This window comes from Saccostrea cucullata, unplaced genomic scaffold (assembly GCF_032062105.1).
Source record: "Saccostrea cucullata isolate Sc308-1 unplaced genomic scaffold, CSIRO_AGI_Scuc_v1 ctg727, whole genome shotgun sequence".
In the NCBI taxonomy this organism is placed as follows: domain Eukaryota; kingdom Metazoa; phylum Mollusca; class Bivalvia; order Ostreida; family Ostreidae; genus Saccostrea; species Saccostrea cuccullata.
The window spans coordinates 107,501-133,112 of NW_026918345.1; the positions used below are offsets into that span (position 1 = coordinate 107,501).

Consider the following 25,612-nt stretch of genomic DNA (forward strand, 5'->3'; position numbering starts at 1 on the left):
GCCAATTCAGAAATATTTTATGGATCTAGTAAGAGGTGTTCACTATTGTCTAATAAAGTGCCCCGCCACAGCATGATACGCCCATCAAATATTGTGCGATAATCATAAATTGGTTAGGGTGCAAGAAAATCAAGTAACCTTGATTAACAGATTGACACAGATTTCAATGATCTAATTTCCATTTCTTATCATGTTTAAAATATTGTACATAAATCTCTAAAGAGACTTACAGTGTAGGGATTAATTAAAACAAATAATACATCATATAATTCTAAACTGGCTGTCTTAGAGCTTAACAAATATCCATCTGCAGCTTTAAATTGTTTATTAATGAGTTATTGATATCAATACACCCCCCCCCCCAAATATCATCATCTACCTTGCGCAAAAAGTACCAACCTTGATTATCCTGTTCCTCAGAGCATTATCTCTTTAGACTATAAAATTCTACGTGAGACATGACTGCAATTTGTTGCAAATATATAACAAGAGGCCCATGGGCCACATCGCTCACCTGAGTAGAAATTGTTTTATTATTGAAAAGTTTAAATCCAAAAGTAGTCCCATGACCAATCATGGCTTGGCTATTCTTGAGAAGAAGATTTTTAAAGAATTTTCCTATATATTTCTATGTAAAACTTTGGTTGGCCATTTTGGCCCCGCCCTATCCCCAGGGGTCATGATTTGAACAAACTTGAATCTACACTACTGCAGGATGCTTCCATATAAATATGATCAATTATAGCTTTGTTTTTCTTGAGAAGAAGATTTTTAAAGAATTTTCCTATATATTTCTATGTAAAATTGTGGTCAGCCATTGTGGCCCCACCCTACCCCTGGGGGTCATTATTTGAACAAACTTGAATCTACACTACCTGAGGATGCTTCCATATAAGTTTCATCCTTCCTGGCACAGTGGTTCTTGAATTTAAAGAAGATTTTTTTTATATATTTTCATATGTATTTCTATGTAAAACTTTGGTCGGCCATTTTGGCCCCGCCCTACCCCGGGGGTCATGATTTGAACAAACTTGAATCTACACTACCTGAGGATGCTTTCATATAAGTTTCATCTTTCCTGGCACAGTGGTTTTTGAGAAGAAGATTTTTAAAGAATTTTCCTATATATTTCTATATAAAACTTTGGTCAGCCATTGGGGCCCCGCCCTACCCCCGGGGGTCATGATTTGAACAAACTTGAATCTACACCACCTGATGATGCTTCCATATAATTTTCATCTTTCCTGGCACAGTGGTTCTTGAGAAGAAGATTTTTAAAGAATTTTCCTATATATTTCTATGTAAAACTTTAGTCAGCCATTGTGGCCCCGCCCTACCCCCGGGGGTCATGATTTGAACAAACTTGAATCTACACCACCTGAGGATGCTTCCATATAAATATGATCAATTATGGCTGTGTTTTTCTTGAGAAGAAGATTTTTAAAGAATTTTTCTTATATATTTCTATGTAAAACTTTGATCGGCCATTGTGGCCCCGCCCTACCCCCGGGGGTCATGATTTGAACAAACTTGAATCTACACTACCTGAGGATGCTTCCAAATAAGTTTCATCTTTCCTGGCACTGTGGTTCTTGAGAAGAAGATTTTTAAAACATGCCACCAAATTTTTATTAATTCCCAATTATCTCCCCTTGAATGAGGGCGTGGCCCTTCATTTGAACAAACTTGAATCCCCTTCACCCAAGGATGCTTTGTGGCAAGTTTGGTTGAAATTGGCCCAGCGGTTCTTGAGAAGAAGTCAAAAATGTGAAAAGTTTACAGACGGACGGATGGACAGACGGACTACAGACAAAATGTGATCAGAAAAGCTCACTTGAGCCTTCGGCTCAGGTGAGCTAAAAATTGAAATGTAATTTTTTTTCAATGAACACATGTATTATTAATTTTAATTATATTATACTATACTAATTCAGTTTTAATCATACACTAAAACATCAATTTGTTTTAATTACATTATACCAATTGAAAGATCTTTATCTGAACCACAGCCATCAAGAACTCTTAATTAACACAAGCAACTATAAGGCCATTTCTTTTTGCCCAACTCCCAAGAGATAAATTAAGCATCAGATAGATCTAGATATGCTCTTGCCAGTTAACTCCCGACAATGAACTCATTAATTATTCTCTAATTTGACATGCACATTTCTGTTATCAAAAATTCTCCTTGACCAGTGCTTGATAATTATGCCCATGGGACAAACTGAATTCCTCTCAAATCATTAACATTTGTTACAGAATTTGCTGTAAAGTATTTAATAAAAAATAAGTTTTTACTTAATTTAGCATTTTTTAATAAGGATACAACTATATTTTTACATTTTTTAGGATAATGAAATTTAAAATTTTAAAGACTTAGTTTTTAAAAAAAAATCACTTAAATTAAAGGTCACAGTGACCTTAAAATAGGTTGTGACACACCGTCTACCCAAGATGCATAAATTGTCCAAGTTTGATGATTGTAAGTCTAATTTATAATAGTTTTCTAGTTATGAGCCAAACAAAATCACAAAATAAAAAAGAAAAAATGCCTGTAAAATGCAGAAAAGTCATTTAATCACGATGAAAATCCCAGGTGCACACCTTCATATGGTGAATAATAAGTGTATAAATTTTCAGACAAATCCATCCAACAGTTTCTGAGAAACGGTCCGGACAAAATCTTGTCTACAGACAGACGGACATGGTGATTCCAATATACCCCCCTAAACTTCGTTTGCGGGGGTATAATTACAGTCATTTTGAACCAACAGAAAGTTTTCATTTTTATTTTCCCACGGTTGGTGAACAATGGTGTAAAATTCTTTTCTTAAATGAACATGATGAACAAGAAAATTTTAATTTACAGTATTATTTAATTGTTATTTAAACAGCAAGTATTGAGTAAATAATAATCAAAATTTTCTCTCTGTAAGATGCACATTTTGAAAAAATCTAGTTGGGTCTCATTTTTTATATTTCAATTTGTCCTATGTACTGTAATTGCAAGCCATATGAATTACAATACACTTTCTATATTTTGATATCACAGAATTTTGCTGTTTGTTTGGAAATAAAATAGAAGTAGCTGAGATGAACGAAAAGTGTATAAATTAGTATATACAGGAACCCTCATCATTTCAATGAAAGACCCTTCGATCATTACAGACCTTTCCACCTTTTTTTTGCATTGATTGCATGTTGTTTACCATGCAGTGTGCTCCAAAACTTGTTTTGTGTTTGAGCATACTATAATATAGATGGTTAAGTCCGACAAACTTTTGATGTACATGTACCTTAGTTATCATATTGTTCTGTGCGATATAGCATTTGTGCAAATACTTAGTTATAAATGGAACAAGAAGCTTTGATCTAACTTTCTGCGAATTTCCAATCGAAGAAAATTGACTACCCTGGAGTTAAAGCTACTCACTCCTTCTTTTTCATGACTCCCTAAACATGCTAAATGTAACAGTTTGACATGTTGAATAAAGATTTTTTGAACGACCTCATCATTAATACAAGTTACCTACAAAATTTGTTCTCTTTGTCTATTGAATTCTCTAATTTCTCGGTGGAAAATTAATAAGGGATTACACGGTTTTTTTTTTTTAATCATATCTGTAAATACCTCATCTTTGTTAGAGATGTTTCTACACGTTGCAATATTAAGTGCACCATCAAATATCAAATCATTTTCTGGCAGATCATTCTTTGGACATCCATATCTGTTTCTCCTGGACTTCAAAAATGCCTGATAAATATCCTCTTCACTGTAAACACATGTGGCAGAAGATCCAGAAGAGTTAGTAAAAAGGGCCACAAGGTATCTTTTTCCAGTCACAGAAACAAATGTTCCATGCACAACACTGGTGTAGTTGGTGCCATCTTTTCCAGAACAAGAAATAGGGATGTCTTCATAAACTTTCTTTGGATCTCTACCATCAATGGACTTACAAATTTTGACAAGCTTAGCTTGGGAGTTTTGATTCACCAGCAGAAAAACAAAATCTTCATTTTCTATTGCAACTCTGAAGTCCATTTTCACTAAAGTCAAATGATCTTTTCCTAGGAAAATATCAAATATACCAACTTTATCAAGAGATGCTGAAAAACTTCTTGCTGTGAGATTTGGTAAAGCAGAAAAAATTACACTTTTCTCCAAAGTTGGTGAAGATATTGGCAATTTAACATAATTTTTTGCAAACAACAGTAAATTTTCAAAGGTCTTGCTTTCAGATATCATCACACTAACATTTAGAAAAATGCCTACAGCTGAAGCATCTGGTTCTGACATAACCTGAATTACTTTACTAGCAGAAGTATCATTCCAAGTCATTTTATTTCTTCTGATACATCGTCCTCCATATAAAGTGCTACAGGTAATCAAACTGTCTGGAGTTACCACCATTACATAATTGTAATCATCTTTACAGTACTTTTCTCTGTACTTTTCTTCTTTTGGAAAACAATCCTCCTTTGGGCGAATCTGTTTTGACACTACTGTTTTGCCATCCAAACCTAACCTATACAAGATATTTTTACCACTAGCAAAGAAATTGTTACTCCAAGGATCATACTCAATATTTTGCAGAGGAAAATTATTCAAATGATTTTCAAATATTATATCAAACTGTTTGTTTTTCTGTCCTCCCACTACAACTGTCAGTAAAACACTGGTGACAACAAGTCCTGCTGCTAATGCCGCCATGACTGCTTGATCAATTCAGAGAATTGTGGGATCCCCCGTAGATCTTGAATTCTAGTTTTCTTTATTCCACCAGAACATTTTCCCATTAATCAGCTGTTTTCTCCTCATATTTCATTATCTGTAAAAATAAAAAGAATATTACTATCTATAAGATAGGGGGTAAACACTTTAATTAAACAAGAGGCCCATGGGCCACAATGCTCACCTCTCATTGAATAAATATGGCCTTTCTGTTCTTTATCAACAGATTTCTTCTTTATATATTCCTATATATGTTAGATTATGATGATATAGTGTGCCCCCACCCTACCACCAGCAAAGTTACAGTTGTGGTGAATCCTATATCATGCCCCAGCAGTCCTTATATAAACCGACTGTACAGACAATTTTAATATATATTCCGAGAATGATTCTTCAATAATCATGGCTTAAATTTGCTATTCTTGAGATTTTGTAGATTTTTCTCTATTCATTCCTGTGTACATCCCATGTAAAACTTTGATCCCCAAATTGTGTTAACTTAAATTTTAGCTTAGATGAGTTAAAAAGAAATCCCTTGGTTTTCAGACCCTGGCCCCGGGATCATGAAACAGATTAAGACTTCAGTCAAAATTTCAATTATCTATAAAATCTGATACAAAATCGGAAAGCATTTTCATTTTGGGCTGCTTCACATCTAAAATATTTCAGCATCTAACGCATTTTTGACTTAAGCTTAAGATGCTTCATGATCCCGGGGCCTGGTCAAAAAAAGTTGAGGAAGGAAGGTATATTTTACATAATTTACTTGTACACAAAGGAAGGATTTCTATTTTAGAAGTGAAATCTTCCTATTCAATTTATCATATTTACTGGTGCTGTAGATTCCTTATTTTATGCTAGTACTTATTATTGCAAATGGACTCTTCATAGGGAAATCACTAGAATAATAATTTGCAAATGGACGGATGATCAATAGATTTTGCATAGATTTCACAACCATAAAAATAAAGGCGAGTAATTTTATTTGGTGTGCGGTGCTTCTCGTGAAATTACGCGATAATTAATTCCACATGCATGTTTAGGAATCTACAGTATAATCCTTGTATAGACCCTGAAATGCTCTATACTTTCCCTTGTTTTATAAATTGCTATTTTTCATGTACGTGTCACAAGGCGTTTGGCATGTGCTGACCATTTGTCCTGTGTTCACAGAGCTTTGTGTTCACCATTTATTATGGAATCTACTCATGTTCAACATTCATAAAACATTCAGCATTCAAAAATTCATCATTTGTTCAGTATTCAATCCCCAGTTGTTTAGCCTTTATGTCTTGATTTTTTTTTATTATGTCATACCCGTTACCTTAATATACTGTAGACGTACTTTTTCCACGGGGTCATAATTCCGCGGAATCTCAATTTCTGTTTAATCCGCGGGTACAAAATTACGCGGATTTTCTAGAGTGTCACTATATATGCCTTACATTTATATTATGTACGCTCGGACAAATTTCCGCGGAAAAATTGTGAGCGCTTACATAGCGTAAATTAATACCACGCGGAAAAAAATACTTCTACAGTATGTTTTACCATAGAAGATACCATGAGTCATGCCATGGTCACCGTCAGTCTACTTTGAATTTTTCTGAATCATACAGAAAATTGGTCTTAAAATTTTGCCTTTTAAATTTTCACCAATTCTGAATTTTCTCCTTTTGAAAGAGGTTGTGGCTCTTGATTTGAACAAGTGTGAATCATATCTTATTCCAAGGATGCTTTGAGGCATGTTTGGTTGAAACAGACATAACAGAATTGAGTTGAAATTCAGAGATAGTGGTTAAGAACTGAAAAAAGTTAAAAGTATTTGTATCTTTGAAACTTAGGTGAGTTGAATTCTTGATAATTCAACTGGAATTAATGTACCAGGTAATTTTCTCCCAGCAAAGGTCCAGGAGCTAAGGGGGCTTTGGGTGGGGACAACTGGAATTGACATGCGAGGTCTCATGTAATTTAAATCCATCAGATACCATTTTTTAAATCTATATATTCATTTCTTAAAAATGTAAATATACAGAATCACTGCCTTAAGTTTGTTGCGTATGCCATGGAAATCATTTATATTTGGAAACGTGGGATAATTTATACATAAAGGGTTTTACTACACTGTATCCTGCCAGATGTTCAAAAGAGAAAAAGACACTTCACAGTTACTTTAACTCCACCCTGCTGAATCAGGAAGTCAAAAGCTTCTTAGAAATCTTCTTCCTAAATTTTTATACATAAAAACCTCCTAATGGTAGTAGTCTAGGTCAACTAACTTAATTGCCATATCTTTCCCATTTGCTTCCTTCTTCTATGACCTCTGGCTGACACATACCCCAAAAAGGTGAATCACCGTAAACATGGTTTAAAGGGATTCATCATATCCCATTATAAATTTCGTGTGGGTTATTTTTTTTTTAAATTTTCACACTTCTTGACTCTTACAGCTAAATACCACTTTCAGATTAGTTATTTTATTGCCTGCTCTTCATTTGCAGTTTTCCACTTAACTGCAACTTGGCTGATGTTCATATGTGTTTATCAATTAACACCTCAGACTGATAGATCATAAAGTCCCCTAAATTTGCCAATTTTTTGAAAGAAAATCAGAAAAATTTTATACTGATCTTATTAAAATACTTAACCTATAAACAGTTGAATTCCCTGCAATACAAACTTCTACATAAATGTAAACAATTGAAAGCAAATAAAAGTCACTGAAGATCTTTTTCTATAAAAAAATATCCATCCCTTGTCTTCAATGAGGTAACTTGAAATTAAAGTTTCTGTTGATGACTGATGTAATACTGAAATCAAAGAAAAAAGTCTAATTAAGTAATAAGGAGACTGGGGAAAGTATATAATAATATTTTGATATACTGGACAAAATGAAAATGGAATAAATATCCACAATGATGTTTATAACAGTTAAAGTTTGATAAAAGTATAATTCACTTAGAAATTAAAATTGCTTAAGCATAGGCAATATGTTTATCCCATTTCTTTTCTTTTCTGACTCTTTGTCACGTGTGATCAGGTCATTGCCTACATAGAGTCAAATACTTATAAACCTGTAGTGTATTTTTAATGTCATAAAAAAAGCTATGAGCATTCCAACATGTAGTTCATATATGGTCATAATTCCAAATTTTAAATAAAATATGTCAAACAAACATGTGACTCAGCTGGTGACCACTTTATTGAATTAAGTATGAGTTAATTACCAAAAATCCATGTTATGTTCATTTTCACTGTCTTCAAATTATTGCAGATCTTCGATATGATTCTACCGATAATCTTAATCACAAGACTTCATGTACAAGGGGCCCTTATTTCCTGACTATTGAAAAACACCTAGGGGTCGCTTATAGGGGCAGGGATGGTAATACGGAATACAGTATTTACAACAATAAAAAATCTTTGACAATATCTAACTTTTTCACCAATGAAATATTTGTTTTGTTTTATTTTTTTTTTAAATACAAATCATATAGTCAATCAATATGTAATGCAAATGGTATCTCTGAAATGGACAAATAAAGTCAGGAAAATTTAATCAACAAGAATTACAAAAAAATAAAATAGTATAATCTATCGGTATTAAGAAATTAAAATTTATAGAATTTCATAAAATTTGTGTATAAACATCCTGCAAGTTATTTGTTTATGAATGAACCCATGGATCAGGCATATTATAATAAGAAATGTAATATCAAATAGAAGTAAACTTTACCCTTTTTCCCAAAGGTATTCTATTATTAAGTTGTTTTGATAGATTAAAACCCAACCCTGTTGGTCTGGTATATTTCACATCAGATTTATATTTCATTTGCAGTACCTATTACACCCCTATCAAATTTTCGTCCTTTTACAAACACAATAGGGAATATACCCACTACATGTCAACAAAATAAATCATTTTTAACTTCATACACAGGTACATTCATACAGATATGCACAATTTGAAACGAAAATAAAACCACAATGACTATATACATTTCATATAAATAGCTCTTGTATTTAAATGTAAATTGTGCATGTTATGTTTTTAATGACCATACTTATTCATCATTTTCTTGGGAACAGAGGATTTGTACATGTATACACCATTATTAACATATGGAGAAATGGTGTTCATTCTGCTCATTTGCAAATCAGCTATTTTGCAACTATAATGGTGGCCGATTCCATAAAGGTTCATATAGAGAAAATACAAAAAATCGCAATTTTTCATATCCTACCTATATCGGATAAAATTCTTCTGCCAATGGTTTGATTCCTCCTTATGTTTTCTACCAGATATGACAAAATAAGTTTCTCAAATATACAATGTGAATCAAACTCCAAGGTCAAGAAATAAGAAATGCTGGTGTCCAACGGAAGGTCTAAATGACAACAAAAAAATCACCTGTAAGCTTTATATAGCTCCAATCAAAACTTTAAAAGTTGTGGCCATGCTTAAAGTTTTTCAAAAGTATGATAAACTCCAAGGTCAAGCTCAAAGGGTCAGAATTGTTGAATCAAAGGATTCAGAAAATAAGCATGTGTAATATGAAGCCAACATCCACTGTTCAAAATGTATTACAAATTTTAAATTAGGTCATACTCCAAGATCAAGGTCAATTAAAGGTCAAAATTGTAAGTACCCCAGAGAAGTTATTTTAAGAATCAAGAAATAAATATGTTTAAATGTATTGCTACAACCATTCAAACCTAAAATATGGGAAAAGTTAAAAAAAATTTCAATATATAGTCATACCGTAAATCTGGAAATTTTTGCTGTATATAAATTTTTAGCAAATTTGTGAGTTCATTGCATTCGCAAAAATATTTTTCTTAAAATAATTCAACAATAAGAAAATGTAAACAAAGTTGTGGACATTCGCAAAATTTTCAGACGTAAAAATTAATCAACAGAATTTTTACCCAGATTCGCAAAATAAAATCGACGTAAAAATTTCTAGATTTACGGTATTAAATGGGTAAAATTTAAAAGTCATGGTGAAGAACGATCAAAAATACTTTTAAATACTTAAAGGGATAAAGAACTTATAGTCATAGTACCAACCTTTCAAAAGCCGTGGCCAAGGTTAAAGTCTGACTACCGGGTAGTAAAATTTTATTATGAATGTTGGTCAAACTGCCATGGCTAAAAGGTTAAGTATGTTGGTACCCCCCAAAAAAGCTCTTGTCAAAGCTAGAATACACAAGTCAAATATGAAAGCACTATAGCTCCATCAACAGAGTTGGCGAAAGAGGTAAAAAATCAGTCGGACACAGTGTCCTACAGATTGTCAAATAATCGCAAAAATTACAGGACACTCTAAAAATTTGCCAGACCAAATTAGTTTAAATTGATATGTGATTGGCAGAACTCTTGAGTGGATCGAGGAGGTAGAAAATGTCTGCTGGATGGGGACAATGTCCTAGTGAATACAATGCAAAATGGATCATTATGGAGTTTATAAAGACAGATTAGAAATGAATCCTGTTGAAATTTCTTGCAACACATATTCGCTGAATCACCGCAATAAAGAGGCTGAGCCACTTTGGGCCTTATATGGCCCTGAGAACTTCTGAAAATTCAAAACTGCTCAGTTTAGGTTGCAAAGGCAGTATCTATCACTTGGACTGTTGGTGACCACGTATCTATTAATTGTGACGTAATTTCACATCTAGTCAATGCATTATGACGTCATAAAATGCGTCATTTTCCTCATATCCTGTAAATTCCTTTGAAAATGACCCAAAGTTGAAGCGTTTTTTCAATATTTCATATAGAGCACAACCTCTGATCCAAAATATGCCAATACATAATGAAATGCCTATTTCTGAAGATCAAAAAACATGTTTTAGTTTTTCGATCGTGGGCTGTGCTCATATTTTGATTCTTTGCTGAAGGTAGTCAAATACGCATATTTCTGCAAATTTCAAGAACATTGCAATTTCTCAAAGCCTGTTTTCAAATATTTGGATTCTCAAAACGAAATTTCATTACAGAACATTGGAGCACCAAGTGTCTACTTTATTTTGATATATGAAAATGGAAAGAGGGTGATAGTTAATTAATTGATATAAGTACAGGACCATTTTATGCATAAGATGGCTCTTGCTCTTTTGTAGAGGAGCTAGTCCTCAGATGACAAATTTCTGAAGATATTTTTCACTAAGCTCATTTGTTTTTATTGAAAATTGTTACTTTTGAAAGCTAATGAAATACTCTAAACTTTCTTTATTTGACAATCTACTATCTGGAGTTCAACCCTATAGGCAATGTATTGTAACAACGATATAATGATTGTTCGAATAATTCGAATGTCACTAGATCTATTGTAAACAATGCTTAAGAAATATCGCAAGATTTAGAGCTTTCTCAACTTCCCTGCAAAAGAGCAGCAGTAAGTTCGATAACTGCGAGGTACTGGACATACTACGTATTACAATACTTAAATGGTGTAAAACTCTTCAATTTCACAAAGTTTTGTAAAATAATGCATTATTTCATTTCTTTAATTATATTTTACTATTGATTACCAAGGTATTCTGAAATATCTACCAGACACGGTGTCTGGCATGGTTCTAGAAACTATCGGCCTTGGACGAAATTTACCGGAGATTGCCGGCGGGCCGGTGTCATTTGCCAACTCTGCATCAAATCAAAAGTTATGGGGCATGCAGGTTAAAGTTGTTGTTGAGAGGGTAAAACTATAATGCTCCCAAATCTTTTATTACAGGCCGGGGCATAAAAAGGATAGTTTTGAAAAATAGTCATATTCTATGAAATGGTTTAAAATGTCCATTAAATATACAATTCTATGAATACTAATGCATGACTGTATCAATTTGACATAACACACTTTAGGAACAACTACACAATGTAGGTCTTCACAATTTACTCCTAAGTTAGGTAGTACATGTACACAGAATGAAATCAAAGTCCATTTTAAATAATACAGAAGTATATAAGCACTTAGTACAAGGCCATAGAAAAATATATCCATACAGTCATCATGGCCTCTCAATCGTAAAAATGTAAAAACAATTACTACTCAATTTACACACAAATAGTATACAACTGGAATGTAACCTAGTTTATTTAAAACACAGAATGAATGCCTCTATTTACATTCCATTTTCCTCCGTGAACTACACATATATGTACTATCTAGTAAGCAGTCATCCACATCCAGTCCATTTAAGTTTTTATAAATAATTTTTACTTTATTGTACCTATCAGCAGTGATCAGGGAAATGACAATTATCTTTTCACATAAAATGCAATAAATTTTCTACCCTAGCTTCTAACCAACAGCCCTTGGTTTTAAAATTTAACAGTATGAAGATGCATTTTCAATGTGTGGATTACCAGTATACAAATTTTCATTTCAATTGTGTTTACTATTTTGACTTTATAATGAACATGATGAATACAACATACTTCCTTGAAATATAACTAGATTTTTCTTAAGACAGACTAGCCTTCCATACATCATTTACCAATGCAACAAATTCTAGTGTGCAATCACAGCTGAATAACAAATGATTTTCTAGAATTACCATCAGAAATTTTTCCTTAGCTATTCCTACTTTCAAAAAATGTCCTCTTCCTTATATTTCAATTAAATAGTCCCTCAAAAAAAAAAAAAAATGCTGGATCACTGCCTCAACATCCTGCTTCACCTTAATGTCACACACTGATTGTTCTTCTGATAAAACCCTCTAACACTGAGCACTGTAAGTACTTATCTATCTCACAGACTTCCTGGTTCCTTGAGAAAATTATTCAATACACATACAAAAAGTAGGTCTATATTGAAATCAGCCATATAGATACCATTTATAAAGTTTATCACAACCTTAGAACAGCATGGGGGCCTTGAAAAAAAGCTCTTGTGTATTGAACATTATACCTCGGGTTAACTTAGATGTTATGAACCAACAGAGGAATGATTGATATCCATAAGATGACTCTCTGAAATACTAAATTACACACATAGGAAGAAATTGATATGGAAAACCTATAAACTATCTTTTATGGCTTATTGATTATTTTTTTTCCGAAGACCAGTCTGAGTGATAAACATGTACAACTTTGTCAATCTAAGTTTTATCTGGGTCTTGACCAAAGGCTGAATAAAATGAACACACTGAACTTATTAAAACACTGTTACAGTATATATACTCAGCTGAGCACTTAAGTTTCACCTTCTTATAAAGTTAATTAGCACAGAAAACTATAACGGCAGTACTGTAGGTGTATATACATAAGTATTTATCATTCAAATGATGATTCATATGTTAATAATAGGAATGATGTTTTTTGTCAGACCGGAATTCAAACCCATACCTCACTGAAATAAAAAAATCTCTGGTCAGATGCTCTACAACATTTTTGTAAAAACAGCCATTTAACACTGGCGATCAAACCCAGCAAAATAAATTTAAAATATATGACCAACACACATGTATCAAGAAATAAAAAATGATTCCATTATTTTTAAAGAATTTTAAAGCATGCATGACACTTCTGTTATCTGTAAAAGTTAGATATTGATCTTCCTCAACATTGAGTTTGTGGAGATTCTACCGAAAACAACAGCATCAAAGATTAAAAGGTTTTGACACTTTTAATGAAGTTCTTGTAAATACCGACATTACCTTCATTACAAAATAAATTTAAAATATATAATTTTCCAATATTAAGAACTCTTTAACATTATTGAATGGAATTTAAATAATTTCTAACTTCCCTCAGTAGCTAATATTTTAAAATTATTCTATGCTAAAATATGCTAGCTATAAAAGGTTCTTTTCTTTTTTAAAAACATATTTCCCCCCTTGCCATGAAAAATGTTACAAGAGAAAATCGGAAGAACTTACTTCTTTAAAAAATAAAACAGGAAAAAAGTTGGGAAAGCCAAGTAGATCTGCATGCCTGCAATCAGTACTTGAGCAGATCATAAATATGCCAGATATCCAATTAAGTCAAATTTTAATCTGAATCATAGACATTTATCAGGATAGCTTGCTCTGTAAAGTTAGAGATACATGTAACACTTTATATCTTTTCTGAATTCACTTCCTAAATCGAAATAAATTAAAATTAGTGTATCAGCTGTTTATGGTTTTAATCCCTGTTAAAATTTAAAGCTTTTTTTCAACATTCTAATGAAGGTATGCATGTTAATTTTGACACAAGTACTATAGTTTCCTTATTTTTTGCGAGACAGTACTTTTTATCATGAACGGGCTGTTCAACGTCAAATCGCGAGAATAATAATTCGCGAATGGACGGTTGATCAAGAGATTTTACATAGATTTCAGCGCCATAAAAATAAAGGCGAGTAATTTTATTTCGCGTGTGGTGCTTCTCGTGAAATTACGCAATAATTAATTCCATGAATATATATACAGTAATAGTTACAAAATTAAAACCCCATCAAAATGCCCTGCTTACTCTAGAAGTTACTCTGTCATCATTGTAATGATTTGTTAGGGTTTACTGATATATACTTATATATCAATGAATTTCTTCATCATTTCTCAAGCTTTGTAAGGCACCTTATTTTGCAGCATCCATTATTTACTGCCTGGGTTGAAGCTGTTTTTGACTATTTTATTGACCATTAAGGGAAGTTTGCAAGAAAACTATATTTCTAAAATTGCATCATTGAAACTTTTAATAATGTGCAGTATTCACTATGTGTTAAGGAATGAGAATCTCTGTTGTAATTTTTTTTTTTATCTTTTGGGGAGTTCACCTGTATTAAAATATTGGAGTCTTCCACATACAGTTATCATAATTCTTGTCTATTTTTTATAATCTTGACAAGATAAGAATCGAAACTTTGACCTGCATGTACATTCCTTCATTTCTGCCTAAATGAAGAAGGACTCTTAAATAAAAAGGTTTATTTCATATGACCTAGATTTTAAAAATTCTGTCAATAGTCTTAAGAAAGCACAAGTGGTGTGGTCAGATTACATTCAGAGAGCACTTGGAGGATGTAAAGACAATAGAATATCTACTAACTACTTCTCTGCATCTAAATTATTCTTCAAGGAAAGAAAACTTACATTAAACAAGTAACAGCTAGAAAACAGATATGTCAGTGTCTGGTATCACTGTTAAATAAAACTGCAATGTACATATACATGATGTATATATATGCATGTGTACCTCTTCTGCTACTGCATCTTAATAAGCAGTAACGGATATACACAGACTTAAATACACAAGAAAACACAGGTTTACCTGTGTTTATTTAGCATATTAAATAAGTATCAACATCATGCATCAAACTGATACTGACACTAATTTATTCATAGAGACAATGTCGCCACACCTGTCTCAAACTTGATCTCAATTTCAAAACAAAAATAGGAAGTTTAAACTTTATTTTTGTCCTCTTTTTAATGACCGATATTATCAATTTTTCACAAAATCGTACTGAAGTATAATTTCAAAAATATGACAAATTTGTCAGCTGGTCATGGGACAACAAATCGGAACTCGTTTGGCAATTGAAAGTGAAAGTAAAAGTTTTGGATACAGTTCAGTCATACATAAACCGTTTTAATGCTATTAAAAGCAAAAATCTAAGCCAAGTAAACATAATAAAACATCCCTACCTGTTGTCAACAGAAGAGTAACTGAGATAATACCGGAATTCAACTCATAATAATGCTTTGATAGTGTTTTATGCTTCCTTGTTGCTCGTTTGGGAAAACACAACGTGCCTTTTTGCTGACGAAGTTGAGCGCCCCCTAGGGAGTTTAATCTTTCCAGACGACTTTTATGTCGTCTTATTGTTCAAGCAATCGCACTTTTCATCAGACTTTTCTCTACCTCTGGAATTTTTTAAATGAATAAAATGAATAAAAATATGGAATGGGTGGATATCGTGATTTTGATAAAGTCTTAAAATTCTACAATTTTTCCCGCCAAACTGGCGGATCCAAGATTTTATCATCCAAGTGAAAGTTAATTGACTAGAGGAATGTTTGTTCATTCAGTTTTATTTATCTCAATCAGCTAAATCTACAGAAGCCCACCTTATCTGACATGTACTTCGAGGAAATGTAAAAACACCCAATTTTTTCATCCGGTATTACATAAAAAAGAACCGTGTTAAAAAAGCACGTGTACAAAATTATCTTTCAAAGCAATGCCTCTATAAATGGTGGATCGTAAAGGAAAAATAAAAAAAGAAAACAAGTGCACAATTATCTAGAATTTTGATATCAAACTGATAGCATGGGTTGAGTTTTAATATCAAATAGACTGTGTTTTCTGATCTCTGACTTAGATCAAGGGCAGGATAGGCAACATTTGTATAATGATTTTAACTTCGTTTGAAATATGTGCGCACTCTGGAGCCACTAATTATGTCTTTTCTGTGATAATTGCCAGCAATTTACTAAAAAGAATAATAAGTGATGGATTCCTCTTTGCGCAAGAGTTAAATGATAAAACGAAAAATTAAAGGATTCGAAACAGCGAATAATGAAAAAAAATACATTCTAACGCGTATGCGATCTCAATTAAGATACCAGGTATTATCATGATTATGGAGGGCCAATTTTTCTGTTAAATTCAATTCATGGAACCTCTTCTTTTACTACCTATCACTTGATTTATTATTCTCAACGTATTACGAAAGTAGCTTTTTATATGCTGTAGGCCTTTTTTTCTTTTTCTGACCTCCCGTATATAAAATATTTCAAATTACGAAAGTAGCCCCAAAATTCAACTTCTTTTACCAATATATACATTATTTGTACAACGAAAAGTGCCAATGAACATTAATTTAAAAAGCATTTTTGTCAACTACTAGTATTAATGCAATAATTTCTGACATTAAGCATTGCATCGCTTAATCGCTTAATGATATTTCAAATTCTATTTATGAAAGGGGGTTTTATCATTACCATGGTTAGATATTTGTAACAGCGGACACAACTCTGATTTCAACCGAGTAAAAATTACTGTGTGCCACAATTATTAAGGAAGAAATCTGGGCGAAAGTGTCAACTGAATCTCTCTTCGAATGGTTTTCGATTCAAACATGTATACAAAGCCATTATTTGACTATGAAAATATTTTATTGCAGCGAAAAGTGGCAAGTACATGTATCAAAATCATTTTCTTGTGATTTTCCAGAACTTTTAAAAATATTTAAATGTATATCGATTTACAATGTATATTCTTTCAAACAGAGCGAGATTGAAAAACCAACTTCAGAAATTGTATAGACCTGCTACAACGGTTTTCATTGAATGTGGCCTTCCAAAATTATGACAACCCCCCCCCCCCGTATGCCATAGCGATTGAGCTTTTTCAACTATTAATGCAATAATTTCTGACATTAAGCATTGCATTGCATTGCTTAATCGCTTAATGATATTTCAAATTATTATGAAGGGGTGTTTTATCATTACATTTGGCATTGTGAGATATTTGTAACAGCGTACACAACTCTGATTTCAACCGAGTAAAAATTATTGTGTGCCAGCCAATTTTTAAAGTCCGGAATATGTGATCAAAAATTTTTAAGGAGGAATCAATGAAAGGTCTTGAAAGGTACACACTGAATCTACCTTCTGTTCAAAAATGGTTTTCATGTTTTAAACTTGTTTCCAAGGTCAAAGGGTATATTTCAAGAAGCATGCAAGATTAAAAATTAGCACTCCGAACCCTTAAAAAAATATTTTATTTTTATAAGCAAGATTGGAAAGTACATGTTTCAAATCATTTTCTTGTGATTTTTCTGAAGTTTTAAAAAATATATAAATGTATATCGAATTACAATGTGTCTTCTCAAAAGGATTACATATACAGTACCGAAAATTGAAAAACCAACTTTAGAAATTGTATATATATACCAAAATCTATATATACAAACAAGGGGTTTTCAGTGAAGGTTTTTTAACAAACATTAAATTATGATAAATCTTCAAAAGATATGGCCAAAGTAAAATTTTAAAATTTTCATGTAAAAGTGGCAAACTCAAGGTCAAGGTCAAAAGGTCAAATACCTTAGCAGTCTGAAATATCATAGCTCCACTAAACAAAAGTTTGGGCAAGCTTAAAGTTTTTCCAAACAGACAAACAGAGAGACAGAGATTTCAGAGAGGCTATGTGTGCATGTGTGTGTGTGTGTGTGTGTGTGAGGGTGTGTGTGTGTGTGTGTGTGTGTGTGTTGGGGGGTGGGGATTGGGGGGTTAAACCTTTCTCTTACTATTGGTACATTTTTTTCATACCATTTTTCAGTGTTTTAGCCTAAAGACTGTTTAATCACTTCTCAGCGGTAGTAATTCATGGAGATATTTACCCATATACATGTGCAAGTAAAAGCTTCCTAGCATCGAAGGAATAAGAGAAATCACAATTAAGCTGTAAATATTCGGTGTATGCACATGCAATCAAATTATTATGCACTACATGGCCTTTGATATATGCTCTTTGAGCATATATTAGTCACAGTTGTACATGACTGTATGATTGAAGCTTTGTGAATTAAACTGATCGTGGCAATTTCGTGACTGATCTAATTCTAAAGATGGATATGGAATTATATCAAAATCACATTTTTGGAATGGCTACAAAATGTAGCTAGAGATATATTCATGCGGCAGCAAATGCGCTTTAATGATAAGGAATAATAATATTTAGTTTAATATTGAGAATATTTAAATTATTTCAGAACATTATATATTTCTGATATAAGAAAGAATCTGTAAAATTTGGTCTCATTAAATTAAGTGGCATCGGAAGAGTTGCGGATAGGAGATGGGTACCTTCTCCCCCAATATTATAGTGTTTGTGTTTTACAATGGGAAATCCAAAATATTTTTCCGTCGAAACAAAAAAGTGCACAATAGCACTAGGTGTAGAAGATTCGGTAAAAGTCTCAATAGAATTTATTGATTGATAAAAGGAGGGGATGGGGATAAAAGAATGAACGTGCCCCAAAAGACGAACTGGCATGATGTCATACCATCACTAAAAACCCCTCCCTCCAATTCTTCAAGTAGGAATATATATATATAAATATGATAAAACTGCTGTGAGGAAGAAGAAGAGAGGATACAAGTAAATGACCCACCCCCCTCGGTTTATTTGGGGTTGAACAACTTTATTCAATGCCAACTTTTTTCAGTACCATTTTTTTTTTGCATTCAGTACTACATTTCCCTGATATAAATTTCCTGTAGTAAAAAAAAGGGGGTGCAGCCTTTCAATGAACAGTTCCAATAGTAAAAGTAATGTTAGGGAAGAAAGGTTATACAAACATACACCCCCTCCCCCCGTTGCTACGTGCCTGATTTACCACAGCAGGGATGTACTGTAGTGTATACCAAATAAGTTCCTGTGGTGTGCACGGCATAAATGAACATACTTTTTCTCGGTTAATTTTTTCAAAATCAGAAACCCACTGAATGGTCACTGAAGATTATCACAATTTTTCATAAATGCAAACAAGGCCCCCCAAAAATGTGGATTTTTTTTTTTTGGGGGGGGGGGGGGGGAGGAGTAGGTCATACTACAAATTCAAGGTCGAGAGATCAAATTTGGTGGTGCCCACAGAAAGGTTAGTTTTAGCACGAATAGCATTTAGTACGAGTTAATAAAATTTAAACGCAACTTTGGGATCCATTGGGCGTTTTAAATAACAGGATATTGATAATGATGTGTTCTAGGAATCTTAGATACAGATCAAATATTTGTTAACGACCGACTCGAACTTGTTTGCTGTGAAAATGTCAGACGAAAAACGACGAGGAGAAGATGTGGAAGATGGCGGTCCTGGTCTTGTATACATGCCATTTGTTACAATGGAGGAAATTCTAGACAAACTTAGACTTCTTGATTATGAGAGGGAATTTCAAATGAAGCTGAAAATGAAACCGATTTCAAGGCATTACTTTGCTATTCCTACAAACCCAGGGGAACAGTTCTTTATGTTTACATCCATTTGTGCATGGCTTCTTCAAAAGGCAGGACGAAATTTCGAACAACCACAAGAATATGACGATCCAAATGCTACAATTTCAAGTATTTTAGAGCAACTGCGTCATTTTGGTCACTCAGTAGACTTTCCACCATCAAAATTAAAACAGGGTTGTGGAGAACATTGTATTTATGTGCTTGATAAACTTGCAGACGAAGCCCTGAAATCCTCAGGATTTCACTGGCAAAGACCAGAATACCCAGAGGAAGAGTTGGAAGAGGAAAATATTGTAGAAGACGATGCTGAACTCACGCTTAATGAAGTAGAAAAATCCATCTTCCAGAATGAAATGGAAGAAGATGAATTTGAGGAGGAAGAGCAGATCTTGGATTTAGAAGGACTGAAGAGACTAAGTCAGAAGAATCAGCAAGTGGAGCACTCAAAACCCGAAGAAATCATGGAATCAACAACTGATGCTGCTGCATGGAAACTGGAAGTTGAGCGGGTCTTACCTCAGTTGAAAGTTACCATCCGTAAAGATAACAAGGACTGGAGGGACCATGTGGAACAAATGCATCAACACAAAGATGGTATCGAGTCTTCACTTACAGAGACAAAGTCTTATCTTGACAAACTTCACGACGAAATAGCCAGAACACTTGAAAAAATTGGGAGCCGAGAGAAGTACATAAATAATCAGCTGGAACATTTACTGGCAGAATATCGCGCCGCTCAAGATCAACTCTCCGAAACAAAAGAAAGGTAAAAGAGGCAATTGCCACCAACAAAATAAATCACTGAAGAACACCTGAGCCAAGAATTATTTCTGATTTTGTCACTGTATATGAATAAAATTCCTGTCAGAAGAAATTAGTTCATATTTAATGTATTTTAAGTTTTCAAAATTTTTATATGGAATTATAATTTGTTGTGGCTTAGATTTTATATTTCTTCAGTCTTGAAAACAAAGAGCCATAGCGCATTTGATAGTCACTTTCGCCTACTCTAGGAGTGATTTTTTAAATACATTGTTTAGCCAAAATTTTGTCATACAATGTTAGTTTATACATGCCTTGAAGCAAATCACACAAAAATAATATTTGAATATTAATAGTTCCCTCATATGATAGGTATAAAAATCGTTCAGTTTTTATGGAGAATATAGTAAATACTGAGGTACCCCCCTAAACAATGACAAACTGTAGCAAAAGACCACCCTTAACCAGAAAAACAACTTCTGAATAATTTTATTTGGATATGACTGCACTTCATTACATTTAGATAATTTTGGTTAAAGGTGGTCTTTATATTGAAAATATTAAAAATATGTAAAATTTTTCTTCTCAAAATTATCTTAAGATTCAACAATCTGTCTGAAATTTATCCATCCAAATACAATAACTTAGTGGCATAGTGGTATAATTGCTGGACTGTGGACATAATGTTCGTGGGTTCGAATCTCACAGTGTGTGTGTCTTACCTATGCTTTTATTTTTTTTTCTCTGTGCATTTTCCCTATGTTTTTCTTTTATTATTTTATTATACATGTATAAATAATGTAGGAGATTATTATATAATACAACATTACACTTTGAAGGTATAGTATTTAAATGACCCAAACTTATAACTCGGTGCTAGCTTGTTTTATTTTTAAAATTTTCTAAAAATCTTGTTTAGAATAAGAGTATTGAACAAGTAAGATTATTGTCATGTAACAAAATTGCAACTATGAAAATATAACTCTGGTCCACAAATGATTGCAAACATGTAGTTTGATCTTGTCAATGTTTTGAAAAGGTACATGTATCTATAAATAGAAACAGGTGATTTCCTTTTAAATACTTAGTCGGCCGTGTCGTTGGTAAGGCAGCTATGGCTCTTTGAATTAAAAGTAAAATAATTTATCTGAAAATTTCTTGACAGTTGACAATATGTATTATTCAGATGATTACTAAAATTATTCTTAACATAATGTCTTCTTGTAAAAATTGTGTAATACAGTATACCTCATAATATTCCTAACCAATGCCATTTCACTCTCACAGGTATCGTCAGGCCAGTGGGGGAGTCACGGAGCGATCTCGCATGCTGGCGGACGTCACAGAGGAACTAGAACGCATCAAGATGGAGATGGAAGACCGAGGCAGTAGCATGACAGATGGCGCTCCACTCGTCAAGATCAAACAGGCCATCCAGAACCTCAAAAAGGAAAATGTCCAGATGGAAATCCGAATTGGAGTAGTGGAGCATGTTCTACTCCAGGCAAAACTTAAGGATAAAACCTCCCAGAATAAAGAGGTTCACAGCAACAAAACACAGGATACATTCGACTATAATGCCTATTGAATCTTTCAAGGCTTAGGCTAAGTTGTTGATATATATGTGATAGTTCATTCCATCCAGTTTTATCTTGTGAGATTTCTATTAAAATTTTTTTTTTTGACCAGTGGAAAAGAAGATAATTTTTTCTTAACACAAGATCTGATGAACACTAAAGATGTCTTAGTGCTGTAAATTGATATGTTATTTGTATACAGGTATTTATTATTAAATTGTGACTTTATTTTGCGTACTGTATTTTGGTGAATTTCATTGTTATAGTCTCAAGAACCATTGGTCAGGAAAAGATGAAACTTACGTGAAAGCTTCATTAGGTAGTGTAGGTTCAGGTTTATTCAAATCATGACCTTTGGGGGTAGGGGCAAAGGGGGCATTCAAAGTTTAGAAAAAAAATGTGTTAAAGATTTTGCTGAGAACAGCAAAGCCTTTGTTAGTCATATTTATCTAGATGGTTATAAAGTGCGTGTAGTATAGTTTCAAGTTTGTTCAGACAACTGTCTCCAGGACTAGGAGGGCCAATTAACATGTGAAAACAGAAAGGGAATTTTTCTCAAAAACAGCAAATCTATAATTAGTCATGTATATGGATTCATATAAGATACTGTAGATTCAAGTTTGTTTTTAAAAAATGATGTTCCCCAGTGGCACGATGTGCTCACAATGGTGGACATTATTGGAATAAGATTAAGTGGAAAAAGTCTGTGAAAGTCTTCTTAAACGTGCATGGACACAGATTTGAAGTTAAGGTCCATTGATACTCTGATAAGAGAGATACTCTTAATGACATAAATGTCTGTTATTCCTTTATAGATCTGTGAAGTTGAAATGTCTTTTTTGTCCAATTTTGCCCCATGAGATATGTTATACCTGTAATTGTTTGTATTTTACTTATAAAATACCTTCCTTTTGGAAAATCATTAAGGTTCAAGCAACATTTTACATGAGTGAGCAGAGGGATTTTGAAAATTAATATTTTCTGTATAATATTACGCCTTATATATTTTAATAGCATTTCACACAAAAATATATTAAAAATCTTATTTTGTCTTAAAGTTAATGAAACTTCCATTTTTCGGATGGGTTTGAATGACACATCCTTGCACTCTTACAAATTTTACATTTATTCTTAAGGTCAAGATCTAGTAAATGTCCTTAGACTAACTTTTTGGTGCTAGATCCATTATTATGTCATAATCACTTTCAACTTTCTTTTTCCCGTACTTTACGGCTCTAATAGATTTATGTAGAAAATAAAGTATTTTCATGGAATTCAATTTGAAATCACCTGAAAAGTAGTCCGGATACCTATATTAGATTTAACATTATTTAAAAGAAGAGACCAAGAACATACAAATTATAAAAATATACATTTTGTTTGTATATTAAAAACTCCCATATTCATGACTAATTTTCTTAATTTTTCATTGAAAATGACAGTTTAAAATATGGGTTTTCATCTTATTTTCCTACAAATTATGCCCCGAAACACCTTTTTTGACCAAGCTAAAGTTATAAAGGATCAATAAAGAAATTCATTTCTTGAATTTGATAAAATTGTAGGCACCCTCCATTTATTAGATCTTGACCTTAATACTTACTAGTTAGGAAAAATGGCAATCTTGTGTATTAATGAAAAATATCAAAACTATAATCCAGAAAAATAATTATATTCAGAGTAGAAATTTTAGAAAGTAAACCCCTTCACAAGTATCGTCATTCCATGCTAAGTGTTGTGTACAGAGTTAAGCAAATGATCACACCCGTGTAACGTACACAGTTTTTGTAAACAGGGCATGAGCTCTAGCTGTCATTGTTGATGTTTACGATTCACCGGGTGCGTTCAATTGTTAAGGTCTGCTCACCACAACTGCATGGACTGACAAAATACTGTGTGTATGTTTTGCTGTTGAACATTTCTACTCTGAATTTTCTGGATTATAGTTTTTAATATTTTTCATTTATACACACCAAGATTGCTACTTTTCCTAAGTATTAAGAATGAAATTAAACTTTGTGGAAGTACAAGGATGTGTCAATAAAACCTGTCTAAAAATTTGAAGTTTTAATAACTTTCAGATGAAATAAGATTTTTAATATATTTTTGTGTGAAATGCTATTAAAATAATTATATAAGTCGTAATATTATACAGAAAATATTAACTTCAAATCTGTGTCGATGCACCTTTAAGAACAGCAAAGGCAATGACATGATTAGTCAAATAATACCAAAGCATTTCTATATACTATAAGTTGGCTTCAAATTTTTTACTTATTTTCAAATCAGGACCAATGGTAGATTTGAGCCATGAAATGTCCCAGGTAATCCAAATTTTACATAGAAATAGTTGAGGGGTGGGGTGGGGTGGGGAGTGTGCTGCTGAAGATCTGATAGCAGGGTCATACTGACCCAGATAAGCATTGTGGCCCATGGGCCTTTTATTGTAGTCATGAAAAATAAATTTTAGCAAAAAAAAAAATAGAGGTAAATAAATGGTTGATATTTGAAGATGCACGTTAACCCATCACTGTGGTTTTATTGTTTTCATTTATAAACTTTCTTCCTTCCTCTTCATCCGGACTAAACTAACCCCAATCTTGCAGTTCATTGTGTCTGTTAGTCTATACAACAACTTTAAATAACCTCAAAAGGAAATCATTTTATCTTTAAAATTGTTCACAGACGGTATAGATACTGCGTGTAAATTTCAGTCTGGAAACAGGGAAATAACACTGATATAATAACATATTATAAGTACTTGTCTAAGGGTAACTTGTATCTGTAAACAGCTGTGCCAGAGTGGCAGTCGTATTTAAGTTCAGCGATAAAATGCTCTATCTATAGGAGAAATTTTCAGAATGTCTAGGAAATGAAAATCTTTAAAAATAATACCCCCCCCCCCCCCCACAAAAGCATGTTTCTTATATAGAACAATAGAATGGAGAAAGAATGAGATTGATTCTTAAAATCTGAGCTGAAGGTTAATTGTTTATGGTTAATTCTTCTATCAACAACTTGTTAACTTTGTCCAAGATTCAAGCCCCTGCACAGGGCTTACATGTACATGTATTTGGTTGTACAGTATTCTAAAAAGGCATTCTTTGAAGGTCACGATCCCTCTCCTAGCTCAACATAAACAATGAGAAAATTATGATGAATTTGAATTTGAATTTTGTTTAACTAATCCAATTTGCACTTAAAGCATAAACCTTTGAAATATGCAATAAGCCAATTTGAAGATCATTACTTGTAGAAATTTGCTGGTATGGATACTGCAGTATACGATTTTTCCCCCATGGGGAAGGTATCCACATCAAAATATTAACAAGTGTCAGACTTTTCACGACAAGCCAAATAAGAAATTACTAGTATCTGTCGATCTTTTTCAGATACATGACTCTCTTTACCATTTTAAGAAGTCGGACACAAGATCAATTCATTCAGTTTATTACTTAACAATTAAAAAAAAAAACTGAAAATTTCACACCTCGATATTTTCACACAATTTTCATGAATTAAAGTGAAAAAAGAAATAGTTATAATGGAAAAAATAATATTATAAGGACGCAGAATTAAGACTTACAG

The 25,612-nt window shown here is 32.9% G+C and overlaps 2 protein-coding genes across 3 annotated transcripts in view; one reads left to right on the forward strand and one right to left on the reverse strand.

The window, feature by feature from the left end:
• Positions 1 to 15,496, reverse strand: part of LOC134263637 (plexin-A2-like) — a 62,113-nt gene extending 46,617 nt beyond the window's left edge. The window contains exons 1-2 of one of the 2 annotated variants that reach the window (XM_062746012.1): positions 15,368 to 15,496; positions 3,632 to 4,829 (exon numbers count right to left, since the gene is read on the reverse strand). In XM_062746012.1, the coding sequence (XP_062601996.1) occupies positions 3,632 to 4,711 (1,080 nt within the window). In that variant the 5' untranslated portion in view covers positions 4,712 to 4,829; positions 15,368 to 15,496. The remainder of the gene's footprint in view (positions 1 to 3,631; positions 4,830 to 15,367) is intronic. The other variant, XM_062746021.1, reaches the window with a different exon arrangement.
• A 3,910-nt stretch (positions 15,497 to 19,406) lies between these two features.
• On the forward strand, positions 19,407 to 22,252 carry LOC134263651 (intraflagellar transport protein 57 homolog). Its single transcript, XM_062746028.1, has 2 exons — positions 19,407 to 20,451; positions 21,735 to 22,252. The coding sequence occupies exons 1-2, from the start codon at positions 19,499 to 19,501 to the stop codon at positions 22,033 to 22,035; spliced, it is 1,254 nt and encodes a 417-aa protein (XP_062602012.1). The 5' UTR covers positions 19,407 to 19,498; the 3' UTR covers positions 22,036 to 22,252.
• Positions 22,253 to 25,612: the final 3,360 nt, after the last annotated feature.

Excerpts from the sequence above, each read along its gene's own strand:
- LOC134263651 (XM_062746028.1), top strand. The coding sequence starts at position 19,499 with ATGTCAGACGAAAAACGACGAGGAGAAGATGTGGAAGATGGCGGTCCT. Across the intron at positions 20,452-21,734 it reads CTCTCCGAAACAAAAGAAAG|GTATCGTCAGGCCAGTGGGG; the intron begins GTAAAAGAGGCA and ends TCACTCTCACAG.